This window comes from Notolabrus celidotus, chromosome 5 (assembly GCF_009762535.1).
Source record: "Notolabrus celidotus isolate fNotCel1 chromosome 5, fNotCel1.pri, whole genome shotgun sequence".
Lineage (NCBI taxonomy): Eukaryota > Metazoa > Chordata > Actinopteri > Labriformes > Labridae > Notolabrus > Notolabrus celidotus.
In genome coordinates, this window is record NC_048276.1 from 20,679,030 (window position 1) to 20,697,972 (window position 18,943).

At 39.9% G+C, this 18,943-nt stretch overlaps 1 protein-coding gene across 2 annotated transcripts in view; it reads left to right on the forward strand.

Annotated features, from left to right (window-relative positions):
- Window positions 1-1,212: 1,212 nt before the first annotated feature.
- cltca (clathrin, heavy chain a (Hc)) overlaps window positions 1,213-18,943 on the forward strand; it is a 49,019-nt gene continuing 31,288 nt past the window's right edge. Inside the window, exons 1-3 of one of the 2 annotated variants that reach the window (XM_034684227.1) lie at window positions 1,404-1,732; window positions 17,785-17,992; window positions 18,401-18,403. In XM_034684227.1, coding sequence (XP_034540118.1) covers window positions 1,691-1,732; window positions 17,785-17,992; window positions 18,401-18,403 — 253 coding nt within the window. In that variant the 5' untranslated portion in view covers window positions 1,404-1,690. Of the gene's footprint in view, window positions 1,733-17,784; window positions 17,993-18,400; window positions 18,404-18,943 lie in introns of both variants that reach the window. The other variant, XM_034684229.1, reaches the window with a different exon arrangement.

Consider the following 18,943-nt stretch of genomic DNA (forward strand, 5'->3'; position numbering starts at 1 on the left):
TCTTTCCTGAGTTAAGGAGATGAAGAGTTCAAGTCATGTCCCACAATCCAAGCTTTTGATTTACGTCTTCAATTGAATAAAATAGTCATAATGGCGTTTACTCAGCTTACATTTAATGACAAAAGGTATTCCTCTAGCTTTGGACACTCTAGAAAACTTGTAAACTGTATAGATTGTATCCCTGTGTTAATGTTTTTGTGTTGTGTTAATAGATATACTTCATAGGCTTTTTTTTTCTTTTAATTGTATCTTTATTTGGAATGGACAAGTAGATACAACAGCATACCAACATTAGTAAAAGTAAAAACAAAAGTCCTTCCAAAACACAACATCAGCCATCCTGGAATAAAAGTCCCAAGAAGGTAAGGTCATAGACCATAGATCAGATTTTGTTCATCCATTATGGTGTCTACACTTCTCTGATAACTTAAATGTCCCAGCAATTGTGGAAAAGAAACAATAATAGTGGATACACAATGACCTCTTTTGAACAGAACTGACAATTTGCTCTGCCAGATAAGGCTCACTTATTCACTTAAAAAGAACTATGTTACAGCTTAATTAAAGATAGAACAGTGAACATGGAACTATGAACAAGAATCTGTCATCAATAACCAGTCAGAAATTAAATAGTTAAATCACAAAACAATATTACCAGTGAGATCAAATAAAATCAGCTTTTTGGGGGGTAACATATATAATCCAGTTATTCCAAATTTGGTAAAATTTGTCCATTTAGATTCTTAATTGATAGGTCAATTTTTGCATCCTAAATATCTCAACAGTTATTCCAATCTAATCATCCAGGGAAGGCTGAATCGGTCTTTACCATCTCCTTGTAATTGTTGTATTACTTGCCACCAAGAGCAATTGTAGCAGCTTAATCTCGCTTCTATGTTCCAAAAAAGAGACAAGGCCCAGGTATAGAACATCAAAACTCAGAGGTACTTGAGTGTTAAAGGCCGTGCTCAAGGAAGCATGGACTCCCTTCCAGAAAATACTTAACTTGGGACATTCCCAGAAGAAAAGATAATGGTTAGCAACATTCATAGGCTTTTAAAGTTGGTCTGGACTCCTGTGTAAGAAATTAAGTTGAATTTCTAGGTTTCTGGAATCAGAGCCCTCTGATTGGCTGAGAGGAACAAGTGCACGACACGTCAAATGACGTCAATTTACTAAGACGAATGATGTGGCAAAAATCAAAGGGCGAATAGAAAGAAGTAGTTCCAGTGTTGTATTTCTCTGTGTTTCGTTTTATAGCAAATTACTGTGTCTCTGTTTTGAGTTGTAAAGAAAATATGACACACTATAAACATAAAAACTGACATGTACATTTACACGCCATTTTGCAGCTTTGAGAAAAGTATGACTGCGTATTAATCCGCCCCATTGAGTGAGAACTTCCATTTCCGGGATGTTTCTCCGCTGACCAACCTCCTCCGCCATTGCAGGTCCGGGGAGTCGGTGTAGTGTCAGTCGGTCGTTAGCCAGGGGACGCCAGCAAGTAAACAGCTTTGAAACGAATAGAAAAGTACCATCACACCGACAGCACGTTCTTTCAGAAGGCTTTGAATTAATTAATTTGGACTTTAGACTAGAGGCTCCCTGGCTGTCCGGCTAGGATCTGAAAGAAGAAGCCGTAGTTTGTTAGCATTAGAAGACACCGGAGGAGAGAGAGAGAGGAACCGCCATGGCTCAGATCCTGCCTATTCGCTTTCAGGAGCACCTGCAGGTAAACGGATGAATGAATGTCTAAATTGTTGCCTTAAGTTTGTATTCCAGTCGCAATAACGACGAGATTTTCAGCGGCTACAGACACTTTTAAACCCCAAGTTGCTAGCAAGCTAAGTTAGCTTTTGTGAGCTATGCTAACTAGCTTGACAGGGCGGATGACGTTTATCTTAGTTAGCATCTATAGCATTCTTGCTAACAGTTTGGCCACCCACACTCGTTTGTTAAATACATGGGTCAAATCCGCATTTTACACACACAATGACACTGAAATCTGTACTTCTATTTGTTTTAATCATGTCACCGATGCAATTGTGATCTTATGTTGACTATTAATCCAGAACAAGTCGTTAGTTTTCCGGAGCACCACACAGCTAAGTTTGAGTAAGGATGGGGACTGATAATAATGCGATAAAGATAATTATCAAAGCGTTTAGCATTAGTTATTCTTCTATACCCTGACGTGGTTCAATCCCATACTATACATCAGCTGTTATCTCACAGTGACAGCTAAGAGGAAATGGAGGAGGTTTTTAATTTTAAACACGGTTACCTCACACGACAAGCCGTAAGTAGAAAGGTAACAATTCACCTGTATCGATTCTGCTTATTGATTCCGGATCTTATCGATTCTTCATTCCGATTCAATTCATCACATAGAGTATAAATAAACTGAATATTTCAAGAATAGTGCCTGCCTTTATTGGTGGGACATTTTAGGCTCTCAAAAGTAAACTGTCATCTGGGACAAAGGTTCTTTTTCCTCATTTTGTTTAAAACAAACATACATTATTTTATTTAAGTTGATAGATCATCAAGAGAAACATGCAAAGTGCTCTGCTCATGGTGGATTAACATGAGATCAGACTGAGTCTTGCCTGGTAAATGGGACTGGATCTCATTCTGTCTTGATGTTGGGTCTTTTTTAATGATATAACAGAGAGTATGGCAGGGCGTAAAATTAACTTTTACCTCATCTGCCATTGGCTTGTGACCTCCAAAAATGTACTGGCCAATAATATTTTTCAGCAGCCAAATAAAGAAATCATGCCTTATTTGATTTGAAATAATTACAATACGTCTTTATTATGAATATCCAACTTAAGCACTTCTGCATCATCATGTATTAGAAATATTCAAAAGAGCAACCTCTTACATTGACTGAGCAAGACAAAAGTCTGTCTCACAGCTTTAACAGGAACGTCTTTAACTTGATCGTCTCCTGCTTTGTTGTTTATCCTTTTTTGTTTGTGGTGGCGTCACACCGAGAATGTGTCGTCACATCTTCCTCCGCCGTGCTTCTTCGAGCAAAGGGAATGAATAGAACTCCAGTAGTTGACGTCACGCTGTTCCCGATGTACCAAATTGCAACACGAGTACAGCGCGCCGCAAGGGTCAAAATAGCCTGACAGTCCGCAGAAATGGGTGAAAGTATGAAAACAAAACCTCACATGCAATACAAAGTTTTCCATCGGCCACTGGTGGGTGTGTGTCTCTGTTTTACACTCAAAACAAATTTTGTACCCGCTATTGGCGCTTGGCGGGTGTTCATTTTACGCCCTGGAGTACGGTCTAGACCTGCTATGTTTTTAAAGTGTCTTCAGAAAAATGTTGTGAATTGGTGCGATACAAATAAAGATTGATTGATTGAAGAAATCCGGGGTGGAAGGGAGCTCTCTGAACTTGTATCTATCAAAAATATATTCATGATGCTTGTAGACACGCGTCGTGATTCCTCCCTGGCATGAAATATCTTTGCTACATGTGCTGCACTCTGCTGCATCATTATATTTTTAGTGGATCCTTGCTCCAATCCACTATGATCCTCTTCTCACAACTATGTTGACATACTGCGTCACAATTTTCATACTGCTTGGTGGCACAGCAGGTGTTGGTAGATCAATACAACTTCTGTGGACTGCAAAATCCCCACCATGGTTTACTCTGAAAGTAGAACCGAAATTCCCGACAAACCATCATCTAATCCTGGTATTTAAGAAATTTAGATGTGGTTCCAAGTTTTTAATACATAAGCCTAGTGATAAGTTAATTTCTGTTGTTTTCCCAAGATCTTAAATGAATATCAGGTTGTCATAACTTGATTTAACAAAGCAAACATAGACGGGCTTAACTCACCTCTTCAATATGGGCAGTGGCAGTATGGCATGTGGTGGTCTGGCCTGTCAGTGATCAAACTGTCAAACTCAATGATGTTAATATCATGAGAAAATACGTTTTGTTAAGTTGAGATCACAATAAAAAGTTACTAGTTAATCTGGGGATCAAGATTCAAGATATCATCATAAATAAGATCTCCAGAAAACAACTGGAAATGACTTGCTATGATAGGAAAACAGAGTTAAATAACATATAGATGCATGTGCACATTGGGCTTCCAGATAAATGTAAAATAGGTATAGTCCTATAGTTTTCCTGTGATTACCCGAGCTCAGCAGGACATCACATTGGCTGGTTGTAGGAGTAATCATGTGGTGTGTTGGCTCATACAGTGACTTTGTAAAACTTGGCTGAGGCTCAAAAATGCACTGAAAAAAGACTTCTGATCCTGTCTGTGAGGCAAACCCTCCCTTTGATATGGCTGAAGTAAAGCTGGTGTTACAAATAAAAAGTGCTACACATGCAGGTCTTGATTGTGCTGCTGTGTGTACTATTGAGACTGGACTTTCTTCTTGGTTTTAAAGGGCCACACCTTTTACTATAGCCTTGATTAAACTGCCACTTGGACACGTTGAGGAAGTGGAAACTCTCCAGGCTTATGGACTGAGTCTGCTATGCTGACTTTCAGGATGTAATGAATAAATAATTGTGAGTTTTTGGTGTTGCGGCGTAGCTTTAGATGAGAAATGTGATCTGTCTGCCAGTTGACTTTAAGAAGAACATTTGTACAGTCACCCTGTTTTTGTTTCGTTTTCTTGCCTGGCCTTGAAACAGAAATGTCTGAGGTTCACAAACATACTGATTACTTTTGGCCTCAATGAAGCCTATAGGGCAGTGATCAGGGTATGAAACAAGCTCACCTTCAGCTTTGACACACAATGTTTGGACTGTTTTCTCAGCCTCTCTGTCTGCAACACTCAAAGAAACCCTATATGAACCCTAGGTTAGAGAAACCTGATAGTCGAAACATAGAACGTACACGGAACATATTACATAACCGTAATCCTCAATATTTATTAATATAAGAAAAGCTATCTGACAAAGTCACAGGTGACCTGGATGTCTCACCTGCCACCGCTAACATCACCCTGCATTTGGCAGGTGGTGGCAGGTGTTTATGTAATTCCCTGCTTGTGATCCAGGCTGTTCTTGTTGTTAACCTTGGTTTCCTTAATTTCTCAGAAGCTGCCTCTCTGCACGACACTCCCTTTTTATAAAACCAGTGTTTTCACATTGATCTCCTGGAGGAGGTCAGAGGTCATGGTCGGTTCATCATGGGTTGAGTGTGACCTTCAGTGGCGGAGTAAATGTTTGAGCGCAGGCTTCCTAGTCTTAATTATATCTCAGGAAAATGCAACCTTTCTTATCATAAAAGCAAGGTTAGAGATTTGTTTGAATTCAGTGGATGTTGTCTTCAGATATTTCTTTTGTGTTAGCTGTTGAATGAGTTAAGGAAAATAAATGCTACAACTCAAATGGGGTTGGAAGTGTTCATAATGCAGCTCTGAGTTCTTTGCCATGTGACATAGGTGGATGAGTTTATACATAGGCCTGTCATAATTTATAGTATGGTGACTGAGCTCAACAAAGCCATGCAAAGCTCTTTTGTGCAAGCAGTTACAATGAAATTATTGTGGCATGCATTATGACTCCTTTGTGAAGTCTTCTTGATTGCAGGAGTAGGAATGTAAAGAGAGCAGAATAGAGGAGGTGAATATGTCTGTACTATGGTATAAATGAGCTGATATTTCATCTTATACAGCATTAAAATTCCGATATTACTTCATCAGTCAAAGCTGTTTAATATATTTTTTTCAGTATAACAAAACAACCTGTGTCAGTCATGTTTCTTGCCTTACTACAATCTGTTGTCAGTGACATAAGCTACCAGTGACTGAATTGTGCTCCCCCCTCATGTGTGTCATTGTCACTTCAAGGTCATTTTGTGTGACTAAGCAACTCCCAAGGGATCTTCAGCAACTATCACTAATGCATGACCTGCATATGCTGTTTCATGTACTGTATGTGTCACACAGCATGCATCACTTTAGCGGCGGATCATGCAGAATATTAGAATCCAGCCTCAGATTATCTGCCACAGTTACCTCAATGGTTTAAACCTGTTTCCCTTTTTTGTGTCGTATCATTTCTGAGTGTTTTTTATTCTGAGGAGTAGGACTATTAATCCAGCTGGCTGTCAGTTTGTCAGCTAGTATGTGGTGCAATAAGAGAGCAGGAAGAAATTCTGCTACTCTATTAACACAGTGGAGAAAAGGGATCCTAGCTCGAGAAGACTTTATGGTTCTTTATGGTTGTGACATGGTTCTGCTTTGGTGCTGTCATGACTTGTCACACAGCTGTTGCAGCATACAGGCTGAGGCCCAGCAGTTTGAAGCAGCCATGTTTGCTTTGCGAACTTAAACTTAAATCATGATTGATTACTGTGATTTTGAGAGCACCACCATGCTGCCTGCAAACATGATATCAGCAGGGTGACCATGTAATCATTTAAACCATGCAATCACTTGGTTGTAAGTATTCATTTTTAAACTCATTTCCAAAACAACATCTCACTGTGAGGGACTTATTACCACACTCTTATACAGAGATGTGATAAATTAGCAACACTAGCCATGTCACATTAAAACCAAATATTTTTAGGGCCTATCTTTTGTCTTCAGGTGATTTAGTATTGAAGGCACCATGGAGCTTGTATTTTTGTGATTCATTTTAAGCAGATCTGTCATTTAATCTAAGTCTTGTAAAGAGAACCTTGAAAATCTCCTGTTTGTATACAGTCTATGATGCTTATAAACCAAAGACCAACCAAACACAAGGACTTACTAAAATGATTTTCTGAGTGATATTTTTTTTACCAGGATTCAGAGTCTTCTGGAGCAACTGTAGGAAGCTATTGTGCTGGGACAGATGTTCCTTCCACCTGTGTTTTCTCCCTCTCAGTCATTTACGCCTGTCTCTCCCTCAAAGTTTGCAATTGTGCTTCCTTAGTGATCTGGTCAACTTGCACAGCTTGCATATTTATATGTCACCTATTTATATAGAGTAGTGTAGACTCAAGTTACAAGAACTTTAATTGCACAGGTGTCAAGAAACATCCCTATAACCTTTTGCCTCACATCTTTCACACACACAAAAAACACAATTTCAAAAAGTTAGAATACTGTGAAAAAGTTTTATAAATTCTGTCAGTTGTGTAAGAAAGTAAAAATCGAATATATTCCAGGATCATTACAGTTGGACAACAAAAAAAGGCATTCCTCCATTTATATTTTGATAGTTGTCTGACAGCAAAAAAATCTCATCTCATTATGTCTGATAATTTATGGTGTACATTTTGAGATACATTAGTAGTATTTGCATTTATTTTTTCAGAATGTACGAGTTTCCGAATGTTGCTAACATTAGCAGTGTTAGCACCATTAGCCTTTGAGCCTCCTAGCAAACATCCCTGCTCTAGTAGAGTGGTGATTAGGGGTGTAACGATTCATCCACTACATCAATGTATCGATTTATGTTCCTATGATCCGACTACATCGATCTGTGCTAGGCAAGTTGGCCTTCCGGACGACATATATCGATGTAACATTGTTTTAAAAGATAATAAATCGATTGTATCATACTAGGAAATAACGCATTGGATTTAAGCACGGCAGACTTTATATGGATGTGTTTTTTTTGCACTTTTAATGAGAAAGACGTTAAATGTTACTCAATTCCGGCTGCCTGTCTGTGACGTCATCACCACGCGCCAGCAGACAACAAAACAAAACATAGCATGACGGCAGAGGAGAAGCCGGCAAGCAAGAAATTATCAAGCCAACATTGCGGTCCAGTGTGTGGAAACACTTTGGCTTTTGCAAAGACTGAGATGTTCTAAATAAGTCGCTCACTGTTTTTAGGATATGTGAAGGTCAAGTACCACAGCAAAACGACAAATCTATCCAACCACCTACTAAGGCGCTATGGGATTTCACACAACGTTTATATCCATAATTAATTTATACCTAATTCCCATACAAGAAACAACAGGAATCTAGGACTCTCCAGTATCAAGGTATTTATTTCACAGTCACACTGGTTGAATTTTTGGCTAAAAAGTTACTGAATCGATTCCAAGTCACTGAATCGTTTTGGATCGGATCGTTCTAAATGAACCAATATCGTCCTTTAATCGTATCGGCAACCACTTATCGTGATACGAATCCAATCGTTGTTAAAAAGAATCGTTACACCCCTAGTGGTTATATGCCAGTTTAACCTGACACAGTCATACAACTTTATCTCCATTTTCTAGATCAAAACACATTCCCCGAACGCACCGTTCAATGAGATGTTATCTGCAATCTGTGCTTGTTTACATCTGGGTAGTAGAGCATTGTGGCATTATGGTAACAGGCTACTGGCCTGGCTAGTGGTGGGTGGCTGCACCACAGCTTAGACACAACATTTAACCGGCAATTTGGGCCAACAATAATAAAACAATATCTTAAATTAATACTGATGCCTCTATATGACCTGATACCCTACAAACAACTGATGATTGTTTGATTTTGTTTGGTTATGTTTAATGTCTGACACAACTTGTGGGGGGTAGTTGTCCTGTCCCGTGATTACCTGCATGATTTGTCTTCACTGAATACTCTTTCTCCTTTTGGGCTTTAGGCTGTCATTCACAAGACATTTAAGAAACATGTTACCCTCACCCATTTCCCACAATGCTAATATGAGGGGAAAAGAGCTGATCAAGGTAGTTTCAAATGAAATATTTGTAACGTGAGTAAGAATTCACTTCCCTGAATAATTGAGAATATGAGCCTTATATTCTGGCAGTAAATGCATGTAATTCAGATTTATTTGCAGTAGTATAACATCTCAGCTGTTCCCTTTATGGGAGAGGCATTAGTTTATTGTGCCATGCTCTTTAAATGTCACCTTACAAGTTTGCATGCTGCACTTTGATCTACGCTAGTAACTGACCAGCTGATATCTCGTGACAGGCTGCTGAGGATACAGATCTGCTGAACACTTGACATTCTGCAGTACTCTCTAAACGTAAGATAAAGTGTGCTTTTGGGAGAAAAAAGGAAACTGCAGTCCCAAAACCACCTCAGCAGAACTGGCCCAGAATGGAGATGAACAGGGTCCAGAAACAAACGCATTCCTTCCTCCCTCCTTCCTCCTTATCTAACAGTAAAGGCAGCCCTCTTGCTCCTCACCCCTGAGCTGGTCACATGTCCCCCCTCCAGTGTCACATGGTAGTGGAGGAGGCAGCACTGGGCAGGCCTGTTGTTTCAGTCCTGGTAGACAATGGGTCCCTGGTTTCCTGTTGTGGAGCACTGTAGTGTAGTGCTGCAAGCCTCAGCACATTACATAGCACATCCTTCCCTGGCCTGCATTGAACTTTACATGTACAGGGCACACATAGGTCCTTTTTCTGCTGAGCAAGATGCTGCTTTCCTTTTGAAGGAAGAGCATTCAGGTTCAATCCACAGATGGGACTCCCTCTAGGTCATCGTGAACGGTTCAGATCTGCTGAATAACTCCTTATCTTTTGAAGTCGGTAGCAGTCGTCAGCTCAATTTAAATGTCTTTTAATGGGAATTTACTCAGTTGAGGGCTGCATGATGAATCAGTTATTTGCATGAGGGCAAGGGAAAATTCTTCATATTTTTTGGGACTTGTATCAGATTTGTGCATGGCAAGCATAGACTGTATAAATTATGGACGTAGTATCCGTGACATCACCCATCTGTTCCTGAGCGCTGTTTTGAAGCCAATCGACGGCAGCAGCCATATTGGAAATGCAGAACTCAACCAGGCAGAGTGTGACGTAAAGGGGCGGAGTTTGAGACTCCTAGCCAACAGCTATGTCAAGTCAGTCATGTCCTTATTTGGGCAAAAACTCGTAATCTTAATATCTTCTGAACCGTTGCGTTAGAGAAAATATTCACCCCCCGTACAGTGTGTGCCGATAGAGAAATTAGCTATGTAGACCAAAGCCGTTTTTTGAACCAGGCTGTAAACATGTTTATTAATGCTGCAAAGATCGTCTTTTTTGAATTGGTGTCTGTGGTTCCCGGTGTTTTTGCAGCCAGCCTCAAGCAGATTCTCATTGAACTGCAGTTTATAACACTTCCGCGTGGGCTTCATAGTTTGAGACCGGAGGTTGCCGCTTCATGGCAAGCTATGCTGCACTGGCTGCAATGAAGCTTTCATCAGCTTAATAGAAAAACAATGTGCAAAAGATGAAGGACTTTGTTGCAATTTTCTTAAACCATGTGCAGTAATTCAACACAGAAACAAAGATTGTTGTCACAACATTAAAAACAAAACTGTGTAGTACTGCAATGAAACCAATTTTAATTAGTGTTTACCATATATGCCAAGGTAATCTCAAGGCCCCACTTAAATTATATGTATGCTAGTGTAGTGAACTGTCATGTAGAGATATTGCCTGATTTCCCCTCTAGTTCTCATTCCTTGATGAAATCATGGGATTTGTTTTCTCTTAAGGTGCTGTGTTTTCAGTACTCTTACTCACGCTGCGAATGGAGCTTCTAACAGCAGAGGGTCCTGCTCTGTTATCTTAGCTCCTGCTTTACCCTCTGAGAAAATGTGTATTATGATTGAGAATGGGGATCAAAACCTGCTTCTATTAAGGATCCCATTCCACATTTTTCAAAACCCATGACCCAATTTCAATGAAATTCAAATTCACTGATATGACTGTCCTTCCTGATGGTTGCTATCAACCTCAGAGGATTCACTTAGGCACATTGCAATGAATTGTCTGCTTATTTGGTAATGATACCGTCATTGGTGTAGAAACATGGTCTGGCTGGATCACTTATCACAGACATGTCTTTCAATGAAGTCATGTCACTGATGATTTACTCCAATAAGTGATTAGAGTGGAGTAAGGCAGAGAAGTATAGTTAATGGTTTGTCAAGGGACTAATGATAGTGATGCAGAGTGTAATAGTGAGTCACCACCTTTTGCTGGTATTTCTGTTGGCAATTACACCCAGGCTGCATCAGCTGCTCATGTAAATGAACTCTATCACTTGGCTGTATGTCACACTTTCAAAGTATTTTTAAGGGTTATTGTAGCTTTAATCCTTGCCAGAGAAGATTATTGATCATAATTCAAAAGTGTTAATGATTCTCTCCATCTCACTCAAACCTACGTTCCACTTGTACTTGTGTGTTGAGCCAATGCAGAGCGTTGTCTGTGGCCCCTGTCAATGTGAGCATCTTTACTTATGTCCTGGTATCCCTGTGTACCAGTCATAGACTGTATAAATAATGAACGTAGTATCCGTGATGTCACCCATCTGTTTTTGAAGCGCTGTTTTGAAGCCTGTCATCGGCAGGAGCCATATTGGAAATGCTGAAGTCAACCTAACTGCTGTCAAGCTAGTGTGAGGTAAAGAGGCGGGCTTTGAGCCTCCTAGCCAACAGCTACAGTGTTCCCGCTTGTCAGTCAAGTCAGCTGTGCCTCTCATTGGAAGACTCGTAATCTTAATTTATTTGAACGGCAACACTCGTTTTTTGTACAAGGCTGTAACCGTGTTTATTTCTGCTGTAAAGATCGGCTTTTTTTGAATGGCTGTGTATGTGGTTTACTTCTGGAGCCAGCCTGAAGCGGACACTTGAGAAACTGCAGTTTTTAACACTTCCGCATTGGCTTCAATTCTCACGGCCTGAGGTTGCTGCTTGTTCCCAGTACAAATTGCTAGCTCTATCTCTTTTGCTTGCGACAGCAGTTGATGAAAAACATGGCCGGAGATCAGGGGGTTTTTTCTCATAAATTATCGTACTTTTTGACACTGTCTAATGTGAAATGAAGGGATATTGTATCATTATAAAGCATGCTGTTCTTAATCAAAATATAAAAATTTTGATAACCTTACTACCCAGAGTGAAGAACTAATGCAGAAAAGTTTATGCAAGGCTCAAACTGAAAGGCCGCTCTCCAGTCTCTCTTGATCTCTCCATCTTGCTGTCTTTTTTGTGAAGTAGCTTTTGTAGATTTAAAGGTTTTGCTCTCTTGGCATTCTCCAGTCAAAGCTTGTAGCTAAGCTCAAAGCAGCAACACCATGACTAGCATAGGCTAAAATAGATCACTATATAACTTTCAACATTGTTTGTAGCTCCACTGGTTTGACCTGCTTTCACTCAAATTCCTGCTCATTGAAGTCACAGAGTCTTCAGCCTACAGCCCTGTTTCACTCCCAGGTTTCCATAGAAAACCAGTCTGACAGACCATACTGCAGTGTGGTCCGTCTTCCAGCATCTGTCTGTCTGTCTGTTTGTTTTTCTTTATTTCAAGGGGCAGAGGTAACATTTTTCATTGTGATCAGGCCATGCTACGCTTTTCCTGTTTTATGACTGGCTCCTCATTGTGAATGAAAGGGCTTCCTGCACATCCCAAAATAGATTGTGGAGAGAGTGAGTGAGGGAGAGAGGGAACACAAATCTGTCTCGAAATAATGTTGGAGGGAAACCTTCCTCCTCTGTTTAACAAATAGACATCAGTCTGGTTTAGTTAGATAAGATAGATGAATTAGAGCAAGTCAAACAGTTCTCAACTCAACTTTATTTATACAGCACCTTTCATACATAAACACATGCAGCCCAAAGTGCTTCACAGAATAACAGAGACAGAAAACAACAACAGAAGCCTCTTTCACTCTGTCTCATGTTTGAGTGAATGTAGCCTCAGTAAACTTGGTTTCTCTTTGACAATGGCAGCAAAAAGAGACGCTGAAGCTGCAGTGAAGTTTCAGCATGATGTCACCTTCCTTACAGCCAAAAAAACAACAACCATGAAACACTAAGGCGAATGCTTGCCTCAGATCTTTCCTCATAGCAGGTTGTAGCACTTGATCTTTTAAGTCCAGTTATCGCAATGTCATTCAGAGGGAACCAGGTTACACACAAGTGAAGAATGTGGGTGGGACTGGTCTGATGGGGGAGGGTGTGTCCTGTCATTGATAAAAGGTGTTCCCGTTTCGTTGAGCAGTTCCTGGAACTGTGGTTTCTGTTTGCTGATTAGGACTCAACTTTGGCAATTTGTAGACACTGGAGTAGTGTTATACTATCATGGGGGCCTTATGCCATCATGGGGCCTTAAAATGAAGCAATAGATATTTTCTTGTCTTCGAAAACACATGTTAAAATAAAAATGTCCCGGGAAATCTTGTGCTGGTCTGTAAAATAAAAAAAAATCTTCTAATTTCACATTAGAGTTCCCAAAAACAGATGACATTGACATCTGAAAGGACTAGACAAGGTGCATTTCGGCCAAGAGTTCCGGGGTCTTTTAGCCCCCAGAACTACTAAAAGGTTCCTGTGCCCCCCATTGTTGTCTGCGTTTCGAGCGCGAGCTGAAGTCCCGGGTAGATTGTGCAAATCAGGCCAGTGACTTATGGAGAAAAAAAATGAAATGAAATAATATTTTGAAATCTTAATAAAAAACTAAACTAGTATGCATTCCAAGGAACTCCCTCTGTGTTTCAACAGCTGTGTAAACTCCACAAACACTGTTGCGTTCAATTGAAAGTCCCAGGACCTTTTGAAAAGAGTACTAACCCCTAAGCAGGGGCTTTTCAGGGGGGAGATTATCTATCCCTGAACTAAATTTAGGCCCTGGTTCCTCCGATCGAAACGTATGTAGTTCAGGGGTAAAGTCCCTTGTTCTGGGGTAAAGTTCCTGCGTTAGTGTTAAGGATCACATCAAACAGTGACAATCATCTACAGCCCATAGTATGAAGAAAAGGCCACATGCTGTAAACTCCCCGAAGTGTAGCACCAGCAAAATTGGCACTGAAAATATGCTGGAAAAGGCCCCTGAAAAAGCAATCAGAAAATATTTAACATTCAGATACATTTTGTGATTTTAATACTGATTGCAGCAAAATAACTTTATCCCTTCTGTTTGTTGGAAAATAGGAAAAAATGCAAAAAGGTTCACATAGTACTAAAAGTTCTCCGTACAGCCACAGTGACTGAAGTCAGATGAGGAAATCCTGCTGCAAAATGCTTCAGGTAAATTCTACAACATAGTGTACGATTGTGGTTTATTGCTGATGTAGCTGTGAAAGAAGAGGAAGTTGCGACACGAAAACATGGCTTATAGAAAATGATTTTGGCAGTTTCATTTCCTTCAGGCTTACTTCACTACATTTGCAGTTTTATTAGAAGGAAGACCCCGAGGTTCTGTTTGTGCCGTTGTCTCGTTTCATATTTTGTTCTCTTTTATAGCTGCTGTCCGGCTTGCAGGGGGGCTCACTTTGTAACTGTAACAATGATACATGGTTTGTACTTGTACCAGAGTGTTGACATTCCTGCCTGGGGCTGTTTTGGCACTGTCCTTGGTAGGTTTTGCTGTGTCAGGGTTTGTGTGAGGCCGGCAGGATGCCCTGTTTCCAGCCTTGGCAGTTATCTGTGCTGCAGAGCTGACTGCTGGTATCTTCTGCAAAGTTGTTAACAAGCATCAACCAGATTTAGATTTTGCACATGTTAAAACTACTTTTCTCCATTTCTCACATTCCTTGTTTTGCTCAGACATGATGAAGGAAGGGAAATTAGGAACATTGTGCTACCTCCATATGGAAACATATTTGTACCAAAATTAAAAAGCTAATTTGAAAATGAAGGTGCGAGGTGAAGTCTGACGTCACTTTTCTGCGCCCTGCACATTGCGATTTCATTTTCGAGTTGGTTTGAATTTTGTTACAGATTTAGCGGAGCAGATTTAAAAATGAAAAAGCAACGACCTTTGTGTTTTCATTTCAATTGTGTTACAAAATGTGCAAGCTTGAGAATTACAGTTAAAATTCAAAAGGAAGGATTGCCTTTTCATTTTATTTATTTAAATTTTATTTATTTTATTTATATTAATTTTTTTAAGTTAAAATTTTTGCGGGCTTTTTCGTCTTTATTGGATAGGACAGCTGAAGAGAGACATGAAAAATGGGGAGTAGAGAGCGGGGTAAGACATGCAGGAAATGGTCGTGGCCGGGAATCGAACCAGCGACCCCTGCGACGAGGGCTGTAACCTCTGTATGTGGGGCGCTTAGACCGCTAGGCCACCAGCGCCCCTTTTCATTTTCTTTTTGAGTAAAAAACAAGTATTCATTCTAAAAAAATTAAAAGCATTTCTGGGTAATTTTCGAATTTTATTTTGAATTATGATACTAATTTAGGAGGGGCATTTTTTTAAAATTGAAAAGCAAATGTCTTTTTTTTTTTTCATTTTAATTTAGTAACATAATTAGCATTGTTGAAGATGAAAGTTAAAATGCAATTAAAATTATTGAATATTGATTTTTATCTATGAGTCAAATAATGAGCATACATTTAGGAAATTAAAAAGTATTTCTGTTAATGCAATTTAATTTTCAAATTTGTGTTTTCATTTTAATTTTGGTACATATGCTTCCATACCTCCATGATTCAAATTAGAATTAAATGTAATCAACACGAGGTGATTGTCCGTCTGTCAGCACAGGAATTCAGCAGAAACTGTTTTCATGTAACCGTAGTGCTCCTCTAAGTGTTGCATCTTAAACTAAAGCAACAAGTCTGATCTCTAACAGCTGCTGTGATTCAGACTGTAGTGTTGTGTAATGTGGTCGTAGTTTCCTCTTTGGCCTACGCTTTGAGAGCTTGGCGTTGGAATATCTCTCCACCCAGCCCAGCTCTGCATCGGTGGTGACCACTGCACAGCTCCACAGCTCCATGTGTCTTAAAGAGCTGCTGCTGCTCAGTGTCGGCCTCAGTGACCTCATCGTCTGGCTGGAGTTGAGCGAGGCAGCTGAGCAGAGCGTCAAAGCCCCCTTATAAGACTCTGTTGTTGTTTTGTTAGCGCGAGGCATTTTAATTATTTTGGCTGTTCAGGGTTATTATCACTCTGCAAATAACAGCATCATTTAAAAATCACGCCCTGCTGTGTGACTAATGTAGTTTCTCCCTGCTTCTTGGCCACATGGTTGCCTGGAAATCTCATAGGACACACTGTGCTAAGTTGTAGTGAAATACTAATAACCCTTTACTGAAATGGGAGCCAAGAGAGGAGTTTTAGAAAGGAAAAAAGTGATCTCAATCAGGATTAGATGTTGATATGTGCATGCACTTACCCTACAGGCAACCAAACTCCTTAATTTTCAGTCCTAAGCCCATTTTTTTGCGTCAAATTTTGCTATATTTTGTTTACCTGTGGCTTTCATGACCGCTCTTTTTGCATGTGCCACACTCAGCAGAGATAGTGAGGATGCAAGATGTCTCACTCCTCAGTAATTTAATTTGCTATGTGCTGTTTGCCTGTTGCTTCCAGTTCCCTCTCCTGCTGCATGTGCCACACTCTCATTAAAGATATTAAGGATGAGAGATGTGTCACTCCTCAGTAATTCAACTCCAGAAAACAAATATAACATCATATATAACCGTTTTATATACGACAACAATGTTATACATGACAACACTGACTGATTATTGGCTGTTAAATTTGATGTCAACTCATTTTCTCATTGATTTTTGTTGACTACTTTGATCAATCATTGTCCACCATCTCTTAGTTGAAAATCCCATATTTAGTATTTTTCCACCAATTTTTTGTGATAGGACATCTGAAGAGAGACAGGTAATGTGGGGAGTAGAGAGAGGGGGAGGACATGCAGTAAATCAGCCCTTTTCAATTAGCGGCCCGAAAGCGACCCTCGAGTGGCCAGAAAGCGACTGCAGAGTGATTGTGACTTGGGTCTGGCAAGAAAAACATATTTTACTAACACTGACAAGTGCTGCTCTTTTATTGTGTTTATGCCCTTTTAGATGTGGCAATACGTTAATAAACATCCAGTATGTTTGTTATCTTATCTATTTGTTTTTCTTTTAAATGGTTAACTTTGCTCACTCTCTGCTAAAAATGTCCTTAGCATAGACTGTATAATTAATGGACGTAGTATCCGTGACGTCACCCATCTGTTCCTGAGTGCTGTTTTGAAGCCAATTGACGGTGGCAGCCATATTGGAAAGGCGGAACTCAACCAGGCATAGTGTGATGTAAAGGGACGGAGTTTGAGCCTCCTAGCCAACAGCTATGTGTTCCAGTCCGGGAGTCAAGTCAGTCATGTCCTTATTTGGGAAAAAAACTTGTAATCTTAATATCTTTTGAACCGTCGCGTTGGAAATAAATTCACCGCACATACAGTGTGTGCCGATAGAGAAATTAGCTTCGTAGAGCCAAGCTGTTTTTTGAACCAAGCTGTAAACATGTTTATTAATGCTGTAAAGATCGTCTCTTTCCCATTCATGTCTATGTGGTTTCCGGTGTTTCTGCAGCCAGCCTCAAGCGGATTCTCGATGAATTGCAGTTTATAACACTTCAGCATGGGCTTCATAGTTCGATACCGGAGGTTGCCGCTTGGTCCTTAGTCTGAAAATCCGTCCCGACCAAATATTTAATTGAATAGCCCTGCTGTAAATGGTCGAGGCTGGAATCAAGCCTGCCACCTCTGCGACGAGGGCTATAGCCTCTGTACATGGGGTGACGTTTAGACCTCTAGGCCAACGGCGCCCCACAATCCCATATTTTGCTTGTATAATTTTGTCCAAGTTTACAATGTGGCGCATAAGCCTTCACATTGCATGAAAGGTGTTTGTGTAACTGTGATACTGTATTGGCGATAACAACGGGCAAACTACTATTTCTTCTGTGGCCTCACTAGTTTTTTGTTGCACAGGCTATCATGGAATGGTAAATGTTGGATCTTCTCATTGTTATCATTGTGACCCTCTACAGGCAAGTTATTAACATTCTAACATGTCAAACCTTTTTTTTTCTCCTCTTAGCTCCAAAACTTGGGGATCAATCCGGCCAACATCGGCTTCAGCACCCTCACCATGGAGTCGGATAAATTCATCTGTATCCGAGAGAAGGTGGGCGAGCAGACTCAGGTGGTGATCATTGACATGGCCGACCCCAATACCCCCATCCGTCGGCCCATCTCGGCAGACAGCGCCATCATGAATCCAGCCAGCAAAGTCATTGCACTTAAAGGTAGGACAGTGTTTTAACATAACACAGGCCATATTTGTCTAAATCAGTGCAGGAATAACCAGAGAGAGCTCTTACAAACACATCACTGTTGTATTTAATGTAGCTCCACATAAAGGATCTTCAGCATGTTTACTTTAGCAACATTATCAGTTTGTTAAATAGAGTATCAATAGATTATTTCATCTGTTTATGTCCATACACATCCAGCTACTTTATTTCTTCACTGTGAGGTAGTTTTTATTGACCAGCATGTATGCTTTCAACAAACATTTGTCCTGTAAATATTCAGTATAGCATATTTTTATTCATTTTGTCCAGCATCCATGATTGCTTTGACTTTTTTGTTGTTTTTGTTTTTGTCTTTTCTATGTTCTTTTTTTTCTTTACTGCTTTCTTATGTGTTTGCAGACGGTGAGTTGAAATTTAACTACTTCATTGTGGAAGTAAAATCCTGTTTTAAAGACAAGCTAATGAAAATGATCCCAACTAGACGGTGGCCTAGATATGTCCTTTGGACATATTTTAACTTCTAGGCCAGTCAAAATATATCTTCCTAAACAGGATTTATCTTTCACAGCCTTTTAGCTTGCTGGCATTTCATCATTTTATAACATGTATAAGTGATTTAGAACCTGTTTTACATGTGGTAATACTGTGGGTCAAATTGATTTCATTTTAATTCACATTTCCTCTTAATTTTCATTTGAAATTCATGTCTCCTTCCATCTGTGTGAAGTGAAAATTACCCACACCTGCTGTTCTGTGTGTTCTCCAGCTGTGTCTAATAGTTACCAGCTCATTAAGCAACTCTTGACACTGTTGTTCCCTACACCAAGTTTAGTGTTTGCTCCGTAGATCGTAGACGTGAAGACTTGTAACCTGTTGGGGAAAGTCTAATGCTTTCTGAAGCTGCATTGATTTGATTATTTCTAATTGGACCTCCTTGTACCA